We start from the raw sequence: 19681 nt of genomic DNA on the forward strand, positions 1-19681 counted from the left end.
TCATGACAACTCTACACGAACTGATGATTGCGCCGGCTAGTGACCATTCTATCCTGGATTCCTCGAGTCGAGAAAGACGCACCACGCTAGATATGGGGTACAGACTAGGGAGCGTTGCTGATTAATGGTCAGCTGCATCCCAATAGGAAGTAGCCCGTTTCGGGCACACGTATAGAGCATCGAAGACTGCAACATACCAATTATGAGAACACTTGTAATACTAACCTCGAGCCAACCGCGAGTAATCGGTTACATATTACTAACATAGTTGTAAGACAAAAATTGTCAAAATATTGGACTCCCGGCCCCGTCAGGCTAACGCCACATGTGCCTTAATAAAAAATATATTTTGGGAAAAAAAAAAATCTTCCCAATCTATTAAGAAATTTTCGAGTTATAATCATTCGAAATCTTTCATTTTTCCTGCATGTTCTGTGTTTAGGTTTTTATTTCACCCCTATATACTCCGGTTAGACGTAGTCCCACGTCAAAAATTATTGGAAAAAGCGTGTGGTGGAAAAACGTTGGAACGTTTTGCTTCAAACCATGAATTGCAATCGCCATCCGTTTTCCATGTTTCGGGAGATATCTGCATTTAGTTCATTATTTAATTATATTGTTTAATTATATTGTTTAATTTCTCCTATCCCCGGGTTTCAAGGGTGCCCAAGGGGGATTAGGCTCTGTGATATAATTTTTATCTCTCATATTAAAGTGTTTGCATAATCGTCGTTTTTGATCGCTTTTATTTAGTATGATCTGTTTGTCTGTAGCGCTGTCCCACATTAATAGGAATTTAACCCCTTCATGTTGACCGATTGATCTGATATTTGGAACAAACAGCTGTCATTATAAAACTGCGTATTCCATAAACTTGAAAATCCAAGAAAACGTGGTGTACGTCGGATTTCCTTTATCTACAGTTAATGGTCTCATCATATGCCCCACGATGTTATTTTAGTTTCACCAATACCCTAGATTAATGAAGGAAAGGATGTGATAACTATCAACTGCTCCATGACTATTAATTTTTATCTTTTAGTATGATATTTGTGTGTCACCTTAAAATATTCCCCTGCGAATATTGAAAGTTCTGGATCTTAACATAGTTTTTCCGTCAGTCATACTAAGTGAAGTGCTTCATTTTCCCATTGCGTGTTCCATAAACCGGATGATACCATCGTGTATCTTGTACATTTTTAGTACCTTTATTAAGTACGTATGCGATACTGAGTCGAATGCTTTTATATAATCAATGTACGCCATACTCAAGTTCCTTCTATTTCGGCTTGGCTGTAAGACGATGACTGCATTTGGAGCTCCCGCAGGCTTTTGACGTAGGAATACGTTTTTCGGGGACACATAGGGGTACAAATTGAAAATAGAAAATCGAGCACATCGTGAAAATTGTCCAATTTCAAACGCTTATTGCTTAGTCATTTCATGATGGATTGATGAACTTTTTGCGTAAATCGATTTCGGCACTCCATAACATTTTTTTATATTGAAGAAAATAATATATGTCATGAAACTAACTATCGAACAATTGAAAAATCTCAACTCCTATCCTAACAGAAAAAAACCCACTTCTGATTGGTTGAAATTGACGACACATGCGACGGGTCCCTAACAGAGACATCAAAATCAAGCTGCCTGGGGGAAATCAGCATTGCAAATATATACAAGTCGGAGGCATTTTTGTATTGCAAGTAAGGTGGGTGATACGATTAATTCTAGCGAATAAAATTTAAATTTGGAACTTTAATGTTGGTTGCTTCGTGAAATTTCATATAAATGACCGATCGTATATTGTGAAAAATTTAGCACAAGTGTAAGTGTAAAATTGTAAATATGAAACGATTTATTTCAATTTTCGTTTGGTTAAAGCTGTCTGTTCTGTTGTGTTCATCCTCACCCAAGGAAATTTTATAAAGCGAGAAAAATTAGAAAAGTGAAGAAATATTAGAAAATGGTATTTCCTATATGCTCTACATATAGTATGAGTTGTTGTTAGTCCAATTAATATTCGCATTGGGTTGAATAAACACTCAGTAAGTAAAAGTTATGAAAGAAAATTCAATTTGAAATATGTTTTCTCTGTATTAAAGTAACAGGTGTTTACTTATGAGAAAAATTGATAATTGTGTTCGGTATTGGTAATTATTTTATATTACATTGGCGAGTTTTTTTTCTTCATTTCATCCATACATACCACAGGAGGCATCTCGTCTAGGATCACAGAGGTCAACTATGCGGTCGTGTCTCGGACACAACCCTCCTGTGACTTTTTGTCGGTCGATAGTTTGGTTAGCTTCTTAATCAGTACGGAGAGGTATGGATATGCGCACATCAAAGTGTGGTTCAGTTAGAATTTGGTCGCTTCTTTTTATTCATTGTAGCGCCCCTAGTTGTCACTTCGAGAAACTATTGACAGTGTTTCGATCCGTATGGTTTGTATATTCAGTAGTGAAAATTACATCAAGGTTGAAAGACACACTCAAAAGTTTTCGAAGATGCATCGCGATAGGCGGGAAAAAATCTGGGCACTCACGTTGAAAACCCGACGTGGTCAGGAGGGAAAATCGCAAAACTCCTGAAATTTCAAAAAAATCTACTGCAAATTCCGTACTCAAACGATACAGGAGACCCTTACGTTGGGTCGGGCGAACCCATCAAACGTAGAGGTGGAACATATGACCGGAATGTACGAGCAAAGGTGATTCGAGCAGTCCACAATAATCCTGGGCTCTCCTTACAGGATTTGGCAAAAAAGTACACAATGAGCCACAATATAGTTCGGTGAATGCATTTCGATGGACATACGTAAAATTTCGATGAACATACGTAAAAATAAATTTCAGACAAATAGCCGGTAGCAAATTTCATCTTGCCAAGCGTAAAGGGGGTGTTGCAGGTTGGTTCAAATTTGTTTACGCAGATAAATTTGCCCGTAAGATGATGATTAGGCGAGGGATCTGTAGTTGTGGAGAGTAGAAAAACGGTTTTCATGGGGCAACAATGAATGGAAAAGTTTACAAGGAGGACTTCAGAACAGGATTTCGCCATTCATTCGATTACATAATGGTCCGGTGAAGTTCTTGCCTGACTTGGCAAGCTGCCATTACAGCCTAGATATTGTAAAGTGGTATAAGGAGAACGAAATCGATTTCATTGAAAAAACTATCAATCCACCAAATTATCCAGATTTTCGTCCCATCGAAGGCAAACTGAAGAAATGTGGCAGAACCATCACAAAACCAGCTTAAATGGGAAAGTGGTGGAACAAGACAGTAAATACGGTTACTAGCAGTATGAATAACATACCATACCATAAATTGTGGTCCTGGTGCAGCCCAATTCCCTGCCAATCGTATGTCTTAGTAGATATCATGGGATGAAAAATAAAGCATTTTCATTTAAAAATATAAATTCCCGGTATATATTTCCTATAATGGCATTTTAAATGATCGAAAAATGTTTCTTTCTGAAGAAATAAATGGGGTGTTTAAAAAATCTTTGGTACGAAAATGCGATGAATAAGAGCTGATTCTTGCAACATATGTCCTTTTTTTCTGTCCATTCTTTTAGATCTATATGCGTTCCATAACGGATCGCTTTAACAAATGGGTTAAAACACAACAGAAATCTCTTCATTTTCATTTTCCGATGGGACATGTTTACACGCTTTCCTGAATTAAAACACGGCAATAGTTCTAATTCATTGAGCGAGTTCATTTTTGCATGAAACTAGAGGTGGATTATATCTGTGAGCAACCGCAAGACGCAAGACGTTGGCTCACTGTTGGCTTAGTAATCATTTGTTTGAAGTTGTATCTGAATACTGAGACTTGAGTGAATGAGATTTGAATAAATGGGATATTTTGAAAGTTTGCTGTACGAATTATCATTTATACAGGGATATATTAGGTGTACCAGTAAGTTTCTTCGATTTTACAACAGATGGCGTAGCTTGATTATTAATCCAGTGAATCAAATTTCCAGACTTTCGTTGGAAAGCTACTGTCATTGCGCGTCTTTTTCAGTATATGACAAAAAGTTGAAGCGTAAACAACATAGTTTTTTGCCACTTCGAATACGTCGAATTTCATACCAACGAGAGTGTTTTTGCGGGGAGTGTTACTTCATTACTTCAATATGAAGAAAAAAGCTGCGCAAAGTCATCGCATTTTGGTAGAAGTTTATGGTGACCATGCTCCAACTAAGCGAACGTGTCAGACGTTGTTTGCACGGTTCAAAAGTGGTAATTTGGCATGAAAGACGAAGAACGCTCCGGACCGCCAACAAAATTTGAAGATGAATTGGATGCTTTACTCGATCAATATCCGTCACAAACGCAACAAGAACTTGCAGATACACTTGGAATAGCTCAGCAAACCATATTCGATCGTTTAAAAGCAATGGGAATGATCCGAAAGATACGAAATTGGGTGCCGTATGAATTGAAGCCACGAGACGTCGAACGCCGTTTTTTCACGTGTGAAAAACTGCTCCAACGGCATGAAAGAAAGGGTTTTTTGCATCGAATCGTTACTGGTGATGAAAAGTGTGTCCATTACGACAGTCCTATACGTCGGGCAACGTATGAATACCCCGGCCATGCATCAATATCGACAGCCGCGCGGCCAGAAGGTTATGTTGTATATTTGGTGAAACCAACTGGGTGTGGTGTACTATGAGCTGTTGAAACCAAATGAAACCATTACGGGGGATCTCTACCGACGACAATTGATGCGTTTGAGCCGTGCACTGAAGGAAAAACGGCCACAATACGAGCAAAGACACGATAAAGTTATTTTGCAGCACGACAATGTTCGGCCGCATGTCGCGAAACTTTGGATTAATCACTTAATATTAACTCATCCAAAATTATCCTTTTCAGAGCACACCTTCCCATAGCTAACGGTGCCATATTAAACCCTGCCACAATTGAAATCGATTAAAACGAAACAAAATGCGAAAAATGTAAATGAAAATCACATATAATCAAGACGAGTTTGGGTTAGTTGAAAAGTCCTATGTCTCTAGTTTCTAATTCTACCGTAAGGCGTTGAAATTATTCGAACATTTGAGTTTTTTAACGATTTTCCATAAAGAGAAATTATAATCATGGTTTGTCCGCCTCTGATCAGGTTTTGTACGAAAAATGATCATGGTTTGTCCAGTTTTAGAAATCACTAGTTTTGAATGAAAAAAAATCTAATTTAAAAGTAAATGTTGCATTTCTCATTGCTTGAGTTTACTGTCATCATATTGAACCATTCATAATTTAGGCTTTCTTCAGAATATTGCTTTTTGGGCATTTTAAAAGTGTTCACCTCAACACACTCAACACAGAAAAACTTTATTTCTGCTATGCGCGAAGGACACCATAAACACCATCATGTGAACAAAACAACATTAGTGAATTGGACAACTCATGATCAGAATTAAGGTCATCGAAATGCATTAATTACATGGTTTAGCCAAGTAAATCTAATACAAATGGTGTGCAACCATGATGTTCACAATATATATATATAATATGTTTACAATAATCTTATTTATATGTTTTGAAATATTGGAATACCTTATACGACACACGTGCGCTGAACTAGAGCATTTAAAAACGTGGACAAACCATGATGATATTTTCGACTGGACAAACCAAAATCATTTACCTTACTTCAATGTGCTCCAATTCAATCTTGTTGATGGTAAAACAAACTGTACACTCTGTCCAACTTCTATAGGACCAGGTGATAATCTTGCTGCTTTATATCATTGTAAACAAACAATACTTCAATTTATATTCTAGTGTGAAGGTATTGGTGACTACCCCTAGATTGCATTATTTTTATATGTGTGTGTGCAAGCGCTGAGCGTAAACGAATGTTTTTGTATTTTTCAAGTGTCAAGTTTCTATAAGACCAGTTACATTTTCCGTTGTTTTAGTTGTTTTGATCAATAAATCTGGAAAATTCCGAAGGGAAAAGTGCTCACGGAGAGATAATAAAGACAAATCGATGCATTTCACCAACAAAATATTGGTATCAGAGAAATTGCTCGTCGGATTAGACGATCCCATCAAGAAGTGCTTAATTATTTGGCGAATCCTCAAGGATACTGTAAGAAGGAGAGAGCTCCACGTAAATCGAAGCTCTCTGATCGGGATAAGCGGGAAATAGCTAGAACAGCTTCGAATACCTCAAAATCGCTTATGCAAATAAAGCAATATTTCAATTTAAATGTTACTCGGGTGACAATTCGTCATGTTTTGGTAAAAAATCCTCACATAAAGGGGGCTCAAAAAGTTAAAGCTCCGATGAAGAGCTCAAGTTCGCAATTTCAGAAACATGGAAAAATATCGAGAAATCCGTTCAGCAGAATTTGGTAAATAGTATTCCAATACCAATTTTGCAGATTATTAGCCGAAATGGCAAGATTGCCAATGATTGAAATGTAAATCAGCCGATCGTTTTGAATTTTTCATTGATAATACTTATGAATTTTGAAATGGTCTTATAGAAACTGGACAGTTGAAATTATCATATTTAAGAACAATAAATAAACAAACAACTCTTTTGAACGGAATTGACGTTAAATATACTTTATTCTATACATTCAACAATGTATTAATGTATCTTGTTGAAATTATAACTGTTTGTGTTGCAACGGAATAAAATCAGGGTGGTCTTATAGAAGTTGGACAGAGTGTACACTCCTATTTTTAATGAATCCTCCCAAACCATCAAGCTTCCACAATATCAATCAGGTTGCATTCTTTCGATTTATTAAACAATGAGAATAGTCTTATGATCAATAAACTTTGAAAAGACATCAGACATTCGTGGTTATTATTGTTCGTCGTTAGGCAATTTGCTGTAAAGAATTGTATTATCCATTGAACACTGTCTATATTCATATTAGCAGAAAGGCTTTTCTTGCACTTTTGTCATTCGAACGCATACAAATTGAAGCTGTCATGCTCCTTCGAAGCACATCAAAAAGCACACACAGATTAATTTTTTTTAATGACACTTCTCTCCTTTACGAAACAGTATGATGTAATCAACGAATCGCAAATCGACATTGATCACCAGATATTGGCCTGGCACACCAAATACATTTCGGCACAATCTATCAAAATAATTGCTTGGCGAAGCCAAATCGTTATCACATTCAATTTAGGTTTCCAAATCAAACATGTGAATCTGATTTCATATATGGATTCATATCGACGGCTTACGTGTCCTCTCTGTGTATTATAGATAATATTCGACGTAAGCAATAGTTAAAATAGTAATGAATGTTTTAAATGTTCATTATTGAGAAAAGCAAAAAATAACTCACCCAGTGCCAGATCACATGTGGGACCAAGGATCACGTGTCCACAGTCCCGACCCGTGCCATCCATTACCGACACAGTAGCCCGCGCCTGGTCGCATTCATCGTCGTAAAACACCCACCGGATGGCAATCGAGGGTGGGATAATTTGCTGAGATCTTATGTATTCTTCGGCTTTCAACAGCGCCGGTTGAACTCTGGGCAAAGACGCTTCGATGCTTGTATTTTGCGGCATAATCACAATAATTCTCAGTTCACATTTCCATCGTTTTGATTCCGACAAGACGCTGATGGTAGAGTTGTCTTCAACGCCGCCGCCCCCGCTGCTCGGTGCGGAGGGAACACAAATTGCTTCACACGTTCTCGGCTCCTGCTTTCGACATCCCGCTTGAGCCGATGGCAGCACAGAGCAAATTAACATCGATACTATCACTACAGCTGCCGAGAAAATTGGGAATTTCTTTTTTCTCACCCATAGTGAATTGATGAGCTTTTCTCGGACACCACTTCGTACCTTGTTTGTTTCCGCTGTTATTTCCGTCATCATTATTAACTATATGTCACTCTGTTAATGATATACGTTCTATGGAACTGATTGATATTTTGAACATTTTATTTTGCGATCCATGGTTTTCTGGACAGAACACTTCGTCGAATGCATCGCTGCTAAACGCTTCCGCAACCACTGAATTCAATGTACTGTAAATATTCCTGAAATAAAATAATATTTGTGTTAATGAAGCAAATTATTTTGAACTTTTTAACTCAACTTATAAATATGAATATTACGTCACCTAGCTATTCCTCAATTAAAAACTAGAACGGTTGTGTTCATATCTAGAATCGACCGCATTGTTAACATAGGACTACGAAATTTTTGTCGGCGAGAACAAACATCATAAAAATTTAACCCTCCTATACTCGGCGCATATGGTCTGACAGACTAAGAATCAATGAGATGGCTGAATTGAATGACTATTGAAACTGAATGAAGTTGAAGAAAAAATATGTCCTGGAGTTTTTCCATTCAAGTATATCTTTTTCTTTAAATAAATACCAATAACGCCTAAGAATACGCGATAGCAATATTCCACAGTCTGTGAGTATACGAGTTACGATTTCGCTCGCGGGTACAGGAGGGTTATAAATGACACTCTTTAGTACAAGTAATTGGTAGCACAGAAAATGGCCGATGAATGAATGATTTCATTGAGAGAGGGACGCGAACGATTCGCGAAGTAATTAAAAGTCAATTTGAGCAGGTTGTCAACTTAACTATCAGCACTAACATGTACTATTGATTGCTTGTTGTCTAGAGCGACTTATTGAATTCCCACACAATTTCCCAAAGAATAATTCACAAATTATGCTACGCAGCACCATTCGCACTAGTCAAACAGGAATGGCGAAACGATGGCGAACAAACAGGAATTGTGGAGTGATGGCGACGGCGACAGCTGCTTGCGGCAGCAAGACTTTCTAAATGACCGGAATGTTTAGTTTACCAAATTGGCTTTTTCAGGGCTAGAGACGAATAAACTGAGAAAGATTATAGCCTCTATAATTCAAAACATCGTACTCTCCAACGAGTCCTGGCACACTCCCAAATTTACACAAGCTCTCATTCGGCAATAGAATTATAAGAAGTAATTCGATGTTCATGAATAATAAATAATATCACAAATGTTGGAAACATCGATATTTTTCAAAGTACATGAAATAAAAGTTTTGGTGGCCCTGAAAAAAACCGTAGTTTTATAGAAGCAGTTGAGACGATTAATTTTTGTTCTCGCAAGAATAACACACGAGATGAGTGTCCTTATGGCATTCATTATGCATCCCTTTTTCTAGACACTCAATGCAGCCACAGACGATCCTATAGTTGTTCGAGTGCGGAAACAAGATGGTCTGAGTTTTTGCCTCGATAGTTATCCAGCTCGTGAAACACTCAGTCAGATCACCCAAACCCTCCTATAATTTTCATTTAAGGGCGTGACGTGACGTTCATACAAAATTGCTGTGTTATTCGCAAACTGTGATCCACTGATCCGTCGGTCAAGAAGCTGCTGACCAACAATCGAAAACAGTGACGAATTGAGGCAAGAAATGAAGGGTAAACTGCCGTCGATCTTTGTGAATGGTTTCCAGGAGAGGCTCCATGCTCGGATTGCTTCCTTCGTCGAGAAGGGTCTGAAGTGCACCATCCGCCGTAGTGCGAAGAGCTTCAAGTTGATGGTCCCTGCCATAAGTTACTACAAGGCTGAAGCAGCGGAACTATGAGGATTTTTTTCACACGATATCGAGGTCGAAAACCACTCTCTCTGCTCCGCGGCCTCCACGATTATCAAGATTAAGATTCTACCGAATTCGAGAAGACTCTAGCCGGTTCAATTCTACAAAATGAAGTGCTACATCCAGTTCCGAACGTACCGTGATCAACTCTATCCATATTGCCAAGAACTCGAAGTTCCTGAAGAACCTCTAGACCATCCGGTTGCTGTTCCACATCGTGCTCGGATAGAACCGCTACAAATCGATCCAAAGGTACGTTAACCAATGCTCGAAATATTTAATATTTAGGCGTGGCACAACGAAACTGTCATATGGCACCCAGCTGCGTAAATTGCGCAAAACTCTTGACGCTAACGCATATAAACACATGAAAGACGGTGTCTCTGTTTGCACCAGCTGTACGGCACCCGCTATGTTTTTGGTGCCAACATTTCAAACGTCAAAAGTATTTGTTTTCTCCAAAACAGCGATACGCGTTGACGGCATTGAGCTTCGTTTACTAGTTTAGGGGAGCGTCAAAGAATAGCTGAACTTAAAATACTCAATCTACTTAAAACTATGCCTATAACTGGAAGGAGCGGTCAAGAATGTCTTTCTTAAATTTGCGCGAGATAAGTGAAAGTCATAAGATAAGTAGCAGCGGTTAAATACACGAGACATACTCGATACGGGTTCGTTGTAACCGTAGTTTGTGCGAGAGTGAGGAAGGCAGAGAAATGTATGTGAACGCAGGTTACGAGGGAGTATTTTAAAATCGATCGACTGAAGAAGATCAGCACAATCGATTTTCGAGGAAATTAGGAAATTAGATATAAAAGTTGCCTTCGCTACATCTCTACGTAAGCTCAACAAATCGAGTCCGATCAATTTACAACGATCCTCATAGCTGGGTAAATTCGAAGGATCGCTCCAGGGCATGTTGTGTAGGGCGAAACGGACGAGTTTCCGCTGGATCACCTCAATTCGCTGGACACTATTTTTATAAGTAGGGAGACCATAATATGCTCGCATATTCAAGATGAGAGCGCACTAAAGAACAATAAAGAGCTTTACAATGTGATACAATGTGGGTCTTTGAATTGCTTTGTGATGCGAAAAATGAAACCTAACATCCTAGATGCATTGGTGATGATGTATGAGATATGGTCGCTGAACGTTAGCTTTGAGTCTAAGACGATACCAAGATCCTTGATAGTCACAACACGTTTCAAAGAGATATTGCGTGTTTTATACGAAAATGTTACAGGCGATCGTTTCCGCGTGAACGATATGACTGAACACTTTGCTGGATTTAAAACCATTCTATTGGTTTCGCACCAAACAGAGAAAATATCGAGTTGTTGCTGTAGGAATATCGCATCATCGACACTATTCACAGTGTAGAACAATTTAAAATCGTCCGCATATGCAAGTTTGGGACACTTTAGACAAAGATGCTTATTATTATTATACAATATAAGGACCGAGATGACTTCCTTGAGGTACGCCCGATGTCACCCGAAAAGGAGATGAAACGGTATCGCCGATTTTCACTGACATCAGACGATCAGTTAGATATGAGTGTAACCAGTTGAAAAGAAAACTATGGAAACCTAGACGTTGGAGTTTGGCGACATAGACATCGGGATTGATTTTGTCGAACACGGTTGAAAAATCTGTATAAACAGCATCGATCTGGTTACGAGACTGTAGAGAGCGGGCGATGAACGATGTGTACAGCACCAGAAGTAGACCATCTGGGCACGAAACCGTGTTGTGGGTCGGAGATGTAACTGCTGTAGGCGTGTGAGATGAAATCCAAAACTATTATTTCAAATAGTTTGAAGATAGAACAAAGGCAAGCGATAGCTCTATAGTTTTTGACGTCCTTTTTGCTGCCTTTTTTAAAAACGGGGTAAACGAATGATTTTTTCCATGCCTTCGGGAAAACTCCACAGCGTAGTGAGCGACTGAACAATAGACTTAGCGGTGAAGAGAGTATGTTTGAACACTTTTTCAATACGATAGAAGGGATGCCATCTGGTCCAGGATTCGAAGATCTCTTAAGATCCAAACAAGCAAGTTGTACTTTGCTGGAACTTATAGCAGGATTAAAACAGATAGCAGGTAGGCAAGGTACACTACTGGCGGCTTCATAAATCCATCTCAAACTAGTATTCCATTTAAACTAAAAACACTTTTGTTTGCAGGTGGTGAAAAAGTCTCATAGAAAAATTGTTGATGAAGACAACTTTATATTATAATGAAAATAATCAGTAACAATGTTGGAATTGTATAGCCATATGGTTGAATGAAAGTCAGAAACACGTGTTCCAAGTAATTATATGACATGATGTGAAAATTTTCATTCAAATTTTAAAATTTCAAAGCCGGCTTCGCGTCTTCTAATCTGATAGAGATTACACTGACGAGTTTGGGACCCAAATTATAGACCCAATTTGAAGTCGCCACCAGACGTCGACACTATTTTTCTGTTATCGCGAATTACCAATCAGAACCTCAGAACCTTTTGGGAAACAGCCAACAAACTTAAAAGAACAAATCGTGACCCATTCTTCCACTCCGATCGTCGGATTCGAATCCATCTCTGCAAATTACACCTGCGGAAAATTTGACAAATGTGCTCGGTGGTTGGTTTCTCACAACCTTGGTCACTTCATGGTGAGTCTCCACTAGCCTATCGTCTAGGAGGTCATGGCTAGTATCGCTGAAATCCTCATCCTTCTTCCCGAAAAATAGAAAATAACGACTAATAAGGTGATAGCTGCGATCTGTCACACAAGAAACTCAAAGGTCACCGGGTTCGACGGAACGCTCACCTCGAGTTGAAAAACTTGAGAGTTTGCCTTTCCGCACATTTGGCTACTTCTCGTCTCGCTAGAAGTTAGCCAAAATAAATCCGATACACAGGCCTGGTGAGACCCTATCAACGCCAAAATTTGCCGTCTCAACAGCCTCTTGCCGTTCATCTCGAAGCTATTTGAAACGTTGAGTCTCAGCCATTTACTGGAGTTCGCAAATCGCAAGTTTGGGTTAAGGGGGTATTCTAGTGTAGAGACACGCATTTCAGACGTTTTTTCGAGCTCCCTAAAAATAAAATAAAGAATATTTTTACTATCCATGATATTATTATTTGTTCATCTATCTTTTTACAACAGAACAAAAATTGAACGGAGGAAAAATATTCATAACTAGAATAGTTGAGAGCTGATGAAGTGAAAGGGTTCAAATAAAAAGTTGTGCCATGACGTACACGATTCCAGCCCTTCTGGTAATTTGAAACAAAAAAATCGAACGGATTCTGAATCAGTAATAGTGCCGCTATGGCTATACCGCTATACCTCAGACAAGTCAGAAACATCTTTTTCGACAATGATGGCGGCCGTTTGAAAAACAAAATGCGTTTAAAAACGTTTTTTGTTACGTTTCCCGATTTTTTAAAAATAGTAAAACTTTCGTAAAATATCATATTTTAGAGGTTCATGCGATAGCGAGATGCCTGCAGATTGTGTCCATATGAATTCGACATGAATCGGTTCAGTAGAACTTGAGATATCGTGTACACCAGTTTGAAAAAACTAGTTTCGAGAAAAACGCGTTTGAAATTCATTTTTATGGCCGTACCAGGTTAGATATCACATCACTAAAATGTCTCTAACTCGGTAAATAATAGTATTTTCGATAAGTCATTTCTAGGGTATATACTCGAATTCCTAAACTACAGAAATATGAATTTCTAGACTAGAATACTGCCTTAAGGAAAAGTTATTCCACTATCCACCAGCTTGCTCGAATGACGAACACCAGTCGGAACAAGTCCGTGTCCAAAACATCTACGGTGGCGTCGATATCTTCCTCGCCAAGATCATCGGAAACTATATATCAAACAAGACTTTCCTGGTCTTTCTAAACAACGAGCTCTCAGATACTTTCAACGTCATCGCGGGAGTTACCCAGGGTAGCCTTATAGACCGTTTAACATCTTTACGTCAGTCGTGACTCCCCTACCCAGTGTTGGTGTGCTATCGATGTTCGCTGATGACACCACCATGATCAACAAGGGTCGAGTGATACGTCCGTTAAGCTGGAAATTGCAGGGAGGCCTGAATCTTCTGTCTGACTTCGGGAAATCCTGGAAGATTTGCCACAACGCGGTGAAAACACAAATCGTTTTATTTCCGCACTTAAAATCACCACGTCTTGTTCTGCCTGATGACGTAAAAACTTTCATTAATTGGTCGAGTGATGCCTTCTACCCTAGTCTCACCCAGGACAGGACTTCAAATATCGCTTCCCATGTGAGCAAAACATCCCGGAAGAGTTCGAAGCCAATCAAGTCGCTATACCTGCTTATCAAGCGAAAGTTCGCACTCTATCGCAGAAAAATAAACTTGCGATATACAAGTAGATCATCCTACTGGAGATCGATTATGGTCTGCCAATCTATGAGGGAGGCGCAAATATCCATCACCGCTACCTTCAGGTAATCCGAAACAAGATCCTTGGGATCCACCAAAGATTCGAATCTCCGAGATCCACTGACTGTCTGGAGAACGAAATACACAAATCCTGACTATGTCAAGGGAGTCTTGTACCCAATTATCCGAATGTTAGGTCATAGTAAGATAGCTCATCAAATGTTTCCCAATTAAAAACTAATCAAATGTAAAAAAAAGACGGGTGGGTAATGTCGGGGACATAACCGGAGTGACGTAGGACTATACAAAGGGGACAGCTTTTGTTAAATATATATTTTAAATATATTGTTTTATTTTCTTCTCCTACCTATCTACCTGAAAAATGGATTAGTTTACTGTTTACTCTTTATGAATATGTTGATGGTTCTGAAAAGAACCTTTGGTGTTGTGTTTTTGTTATCACTCGATATTCCCATCTTGTTCGGTTAAACCTTACTGTTTAGCTATTGCGTTTGCCACTCGCCACAGCTTTCACAGTTGGAAAATTTCTTCCCATCCAGCTTGTGACATGTTGTTCAGTAAATTACATTTAATGCGACGTGCCGGAGAAACACTTTACCACTCACTGAAACTAATTATTGCCTTGATGAGCGCCGAACCGAAGCTGCTCTGTTCTTGATGCGGGTTTTCTGATTGTCGTGAGCAGCTTTGCAAGCCAACTCGAGCACTCCGACGGCCGAAGCTCTATAATCGCTGTTAGGTATATTGGTGCTCCGGGACCAATCCGTTCGGCCTAGTTACCCTTGCGGAGCAATCAGTGAATGCGACCAACAGTGAACTGGAGACCTGCACGGTTCGAGTGAGACTTTGCCTTTCCCTTAACTTGTCCTCCTTTGTTACGTCCACGATGCCGATGCCGTACAACCACACGGGTTTACGGTTTGAAAGAAAATAAGATATTTTTTGGGGTCCGCGTGTTTTATACTCTAGCGGTACACACTCACAGGATAGAGACAAATCGGCAGACTCAGCCAGAGGGGCGAATCCAACGAGACGAACGAATGAGCGTTAAAAGGGAGCGATGGCAAAAAAATACATTCATTACGATTTGTTCGCTCGTTAGATTCACATGCAGGCTAAAAAGGGTCCTTTTCAGGATCACAAAATTATCTTCAATCAAAAGAGTTTATTGTTTTGTTATCACTCGATATCCCCATCTTGTTCGGCTAAACCTTCCTGTTTAGCGATTTGTTGCCACTCGCCACAGCTTTCACAGTTGGAAAATTCCAACAAGATGTCCCATCCAGCTTTGTGACATGTTGTACAGTAAATTACATTCAATGCGACGTGCCGAAGCACCACACAGTGTCGCATTGGAGGCGATTTTAACCTGTAATTGAACATTTGCGATGACAGTGGTACAGTGTCGACTTTCAACTTTCAATCGGGAAACAATGTAAGAATTGGTGAAAATTGAATAATCAGGAAAGTCCCCAACTATCAATATGCTCAGAACAACTGCCAAATTCACATACTCATCAGAACCTGACAAACAAATTATGAAAAAATCAAATTGTGTTTTATTATTATTTTGGATAATGTTTTAGAAGGCATTGAACTGTATTTCCTAAACTCTTTTTTGGAAGGTTTAATGGCCCTGAAAAGCGCCTTGTGTTATGGAATGGTTCCAATTTAGAAAACTTAGTACTCGTGTTTTTGAAAAAAACCATTTCGAACGCCCTCGATGCCGCCTTGTTCTGGATTTGCCACCAAAGCAGTTTGTATAAAGAACAAACTTTTTTCTACTGCTACCTGATGCCGTTTTGCGATTGCGTTTGCCACTCGCCACTCGCTGCAACTGCCTGTTGTCTTGATGTCCACCGAACCGAATGTGTTCTGTTCTGAATGCGGGTTTTCTTATCGTCGCGAGCAGCTTTACCAGCCAACTCGATCACTTCGGCGGCCGAAACTATATAACGCCGGCTAGGTGGACTGGTGCACTGGTACTAACGCGCTCGACCTAGCGGGGAACTCCAGATCAACACGGTTCGAGCGGGATTTTGCCTTTCCCTTCACTTTTCCTCCTTTACCATGTCCAGACATGGCTGCTTGGGTTGGTTTGTTGATGTGTTGTGATGCGAACCGATGTGGTGTACGGTTTGAATGAGAATGATCGTTACGGCAGCGGAGCGGGGATTTTTAAGCTGACTGGCTGGCTCGAGAATTACGCATCTTCTTTTTCCTTTCCAATCGTGCTTCATTCTATTTCGCTGCTAATCTGGTTGCCCGTTTTGATCGGTACGATTTGAGGAGCACAAAATGGACCAATCAAAAATGGGCACATAGAGCATTTTGGCAATGCTTGATATTTCACAATTATTCAATTATTTATCTCAAGAAAAATGAAATGTTATTCATTATGATAGATGCGTAGATATATTTCCTATCAATTGATGCAAAAACCTTTGCGATCTATTGAGAAATGCTCGAGTTATAAGCGTTCCAAATCTTGCATTTTTTCCTACTTGTTCAGTGCCTAGATTTCCATTTCACCCCCTATATCTTCCGGTTAGACGTAGTCCTACGTCAAAAAACGGGATCAAATGTAAATCAGATCAATAACCAAACATGGTCATACAAATCAAAAACCAATTTGAACAACGTTGATGAGCCCTTAGGCTAAGAAATTTAGATTATAACCAAAAATTCTACTGCCAGTGGTTGTGTGGTTAGCGTAACAGCCTCACAATCCGAACGCCTAGGTTCAATCCCAGCTGGCGTCGTTGGGATTTTGTGAGGCGAAAATTCTCTGGTTACGTCTTGGCTTGGCTCATGAGTTGTTGAGTCTGATAGGTAGGAACAGGTGAAGTCGCCTCCCTGATGTCGGTGATTGGCACTAAAGTGGCGGAAATAGACCGACAAAAAATAAGCGAAGATAAAAAAATAAACAAAATTGTACTGGAATTATGAAAACTTGATGTGAATAAAAAAAACCTTGAACTTTGAAAAAATTAAGCAGGTGCGCCTGAATTGCTTGTTCGAAAGCAAATTCAGCGCAATTCAAAAAATGTTCTGCTTTGAATGTGGAGTAAGGGTATATTGCGATAAAGACTCCGCTTGTTTTCAACATAGTGAGTAAAAATTAGCGATTTCACAATCTCAATCAAACACGATTCGCAATCATCTAAAATAAACTGACCAGACATTTCGCATTTCGACAAAGTGTTCCGCGTTAGATTACGTCCTGCGAAACGTCCCGCATTTGGCAAAAGAAGCGAAAATGTCCCGCGATATCGATATATTTCAATATTACAATTCGATCATGTTGATTTTCTTTAAAAGATGAGCCCAACAAAAAATTTTTTTGGCAGACTGTTCAAGAGCGCTTCCAATGAATCCGAAGATCAACACGATTTCTATAAAAGTGCCCTATTGATCCGATGAGAGTCAGACAAAAAATTCATTCTCGGTCCTCTAGCTCGGTCGGGGCTCAAAGTGTTAAATAAGCCGGAAGAATCAGTGGATGCTGGACAGGAAGTTTGAAAAAGTATCCTAAATGAAGTGCCAGGTGGCCTTACGACCGGAACCTCAACCATGGCCTATGAAAAGATGGATGTCGGAATGTTTTTAAACCTTTTCGTGGCTTGAGCGGTCCGTTGTCTCTTCGTTTTGGCCATGATATTATTGAATGAAATCTTCCGTTCGAAGTTCACCCAATATTTTTCTATCCTTCGCAGCTGGGGGATGTTGGTAAGGTTTGCGGTTTTCGCTACAATGTTTATCTCCACCCGATCCATCTCCTCCAGTGATCTCTTGGAATAATGGGCAACTGCCAGGTTCGGCCTAGAGATCACATCACCGTTGCGTGATACCTCTTTATGAAGGCGGCAACTTCCGGTAAACACTTCGTACTGTTTATCTCCCCGTTCACCGTAAGACTCGAAAGAAGAGCTGCTTGGACATTCCTTTCTCGCCGATCGTCAGCCAGAGAAGGACCTTCTTCGAGAACATGGTGTGGAATAGGGATTGCATTACCGTGCCGAAATTTCAACAACCGGTTATTCGGTAATGCAAATTTCATTACCGGTAAAACCGGTAAATTACCGATAAAATACTTCAATACAAACCATTTTCTTGAAGAAATGGCTTTTCTTGATAATGATCAGTTTACAAAAAACAGTTTGCAAGTTTTTGCTACTTAGTTTGGTTGGTTAACACGTTAAGTCCCGCGTCGGTCCCTGGGGACTGACACTCAATTTTTCGTTTTTTTGCATCGATTTTACCGGACCGACAGTTGACTTTTCGTTCGGAGAGTGTCGGAATTGGGAACGACAACAACAAAGTTACAAAATGATATTTAGAAAAGGCCGTCGATTCGATTCGCTGGGACCGACAAAAAGTTCATTGTCGGTCTTCTATTTCGGTCGGGGCTCAACGTGTTAAAGTAATACTTAAGGACACAAAGAATGTTAATTTTGTCATCTTCTAATCTAGATCGGATATCATTAACAAAATTTCCAGAAGAGGGAAACGCTCGTTCAGAGTCCAATGATGTCGAATACCATTGTCATGTATTTGCCTCTGATGCCCTCCGCACGAAAACTCTTATCTGAGGGTTTTCATCTCAACTGTTATGCAGGTTCTGCATCGTTCAGTAGATTTATTTCCTGCTGTTGTCTAGCTACTGAATAAGTACCATAATCGTCAAATTTCATCATGTCATGAACAATTTCAAATGCCTGCACCTGCATACGACTAAATCTGCATATACGAAACGTTTTTCTGAAATCCTTTCAATCAGGGCTTCAAGCAGCTGCTTCAAAGTTTCTAATGGTTAATTCGCTGTTCTAGCATAAATAGCAATTCGTCGTCAGCTTCATAAAGAGTGCATTTCTTCCGGCATAGCAATTCAACAGCGACCAGAACGGCATCAACCAATTGTTTTATCACTGTCCGTTCATCATCGCTGAAGTTTATCTTGTCTTTCGTTTTCAGATCAAACAGTAATTTTTGAACTGAAGTTCGGAGGTCGTAGAATCGGCACAACACTGCCAGTTGTGTTTTTTCGATATTATTCGGTAATGAAAAATGAGCCGGTATTACCGGTAAAACCGGTTGACAATCCACTAGTGGAATATATATTTGACGTCAATGCTTACCTCCGTGGTGGGGAACGTAAAGTACCCGGCCCCCTGTCATTCGTTGAATTCCAGCGTCAAGTAGGTTTCGTCATTCATTATGAGCACGACATAGCGCTTCACTGGAAATAAGTTTTTCACCAGCAGCTCCAGCTACTTCATCTGACCTCGTCTGACGCTTCCGCATAGAAATGTTCATTCTGACCAGATTCTTCTCCACAGTGTGGTCGGTTGTATCGATCTCCCGGCTTAAGAAGCGGCAGGGAGAGGTTGTTGTAAATACCAAATCGGCTATATCCGGTGGACATGAAGTGCCTCATGATGTCCATCTTATTCGCTCCGGGTGGAGCAGGCAGTATGAAAAAATCATAAAGTTGCTTGACTGTTTCCGCCATAGCTGCTGCGAATCAACAGCGTTGAATCATTTTTGTTGAAGGCTTAATAAACATAAGATTCAAGAAAATTTGTTCCATTGAATTATATTAGTTA

The 19681-nt window shown here is 39.6% G+C and overlaps 1 protein-coding gene across 3 annotated transcripts in view; it reads right to left on the reverse strand.

Annotated features, from left to right (window-relative positions):
- Positions 1-19681, reverse strand: part of LOC129775632 (atrial natriuretic peptide receptor 1) — a 270699-nt gene that overhangs the window by 208770 nt on the left and 42248 nt on the right. For all 3 annotated transcript variants that reach the window (XM_055780595.1, XM_055780594.1, XM_055780596.1), the window contains exon 2: positions 7351-8055. In XM_055780595.1, the coding sequence (XP_055636570.1) occupies positions 7351-7891 (541 nt within the window). In that variant the 5' untranslated portion in view covers positions 7892-8055. The remainder of the gene's footprint in view (positions 1-7350; positions 8056-19681) is intronic.

The sequence above is a fragment of the Toxorhynchites rutilus genome, chromosome 3 (assembly GCF_029784135.1).
Source record: "Toxorhynchites rutilus septentrionalis strain SRP chromosome 3, ASM2978413v1, whole genome shotgun sequence".
NCBI classification, from domain to species: Eukaryota; Metazoa; Arthropoda; class Insecta; order Diptera; family Culicidae; genus Toxorhynchites; species Toxorhynchites rutilus.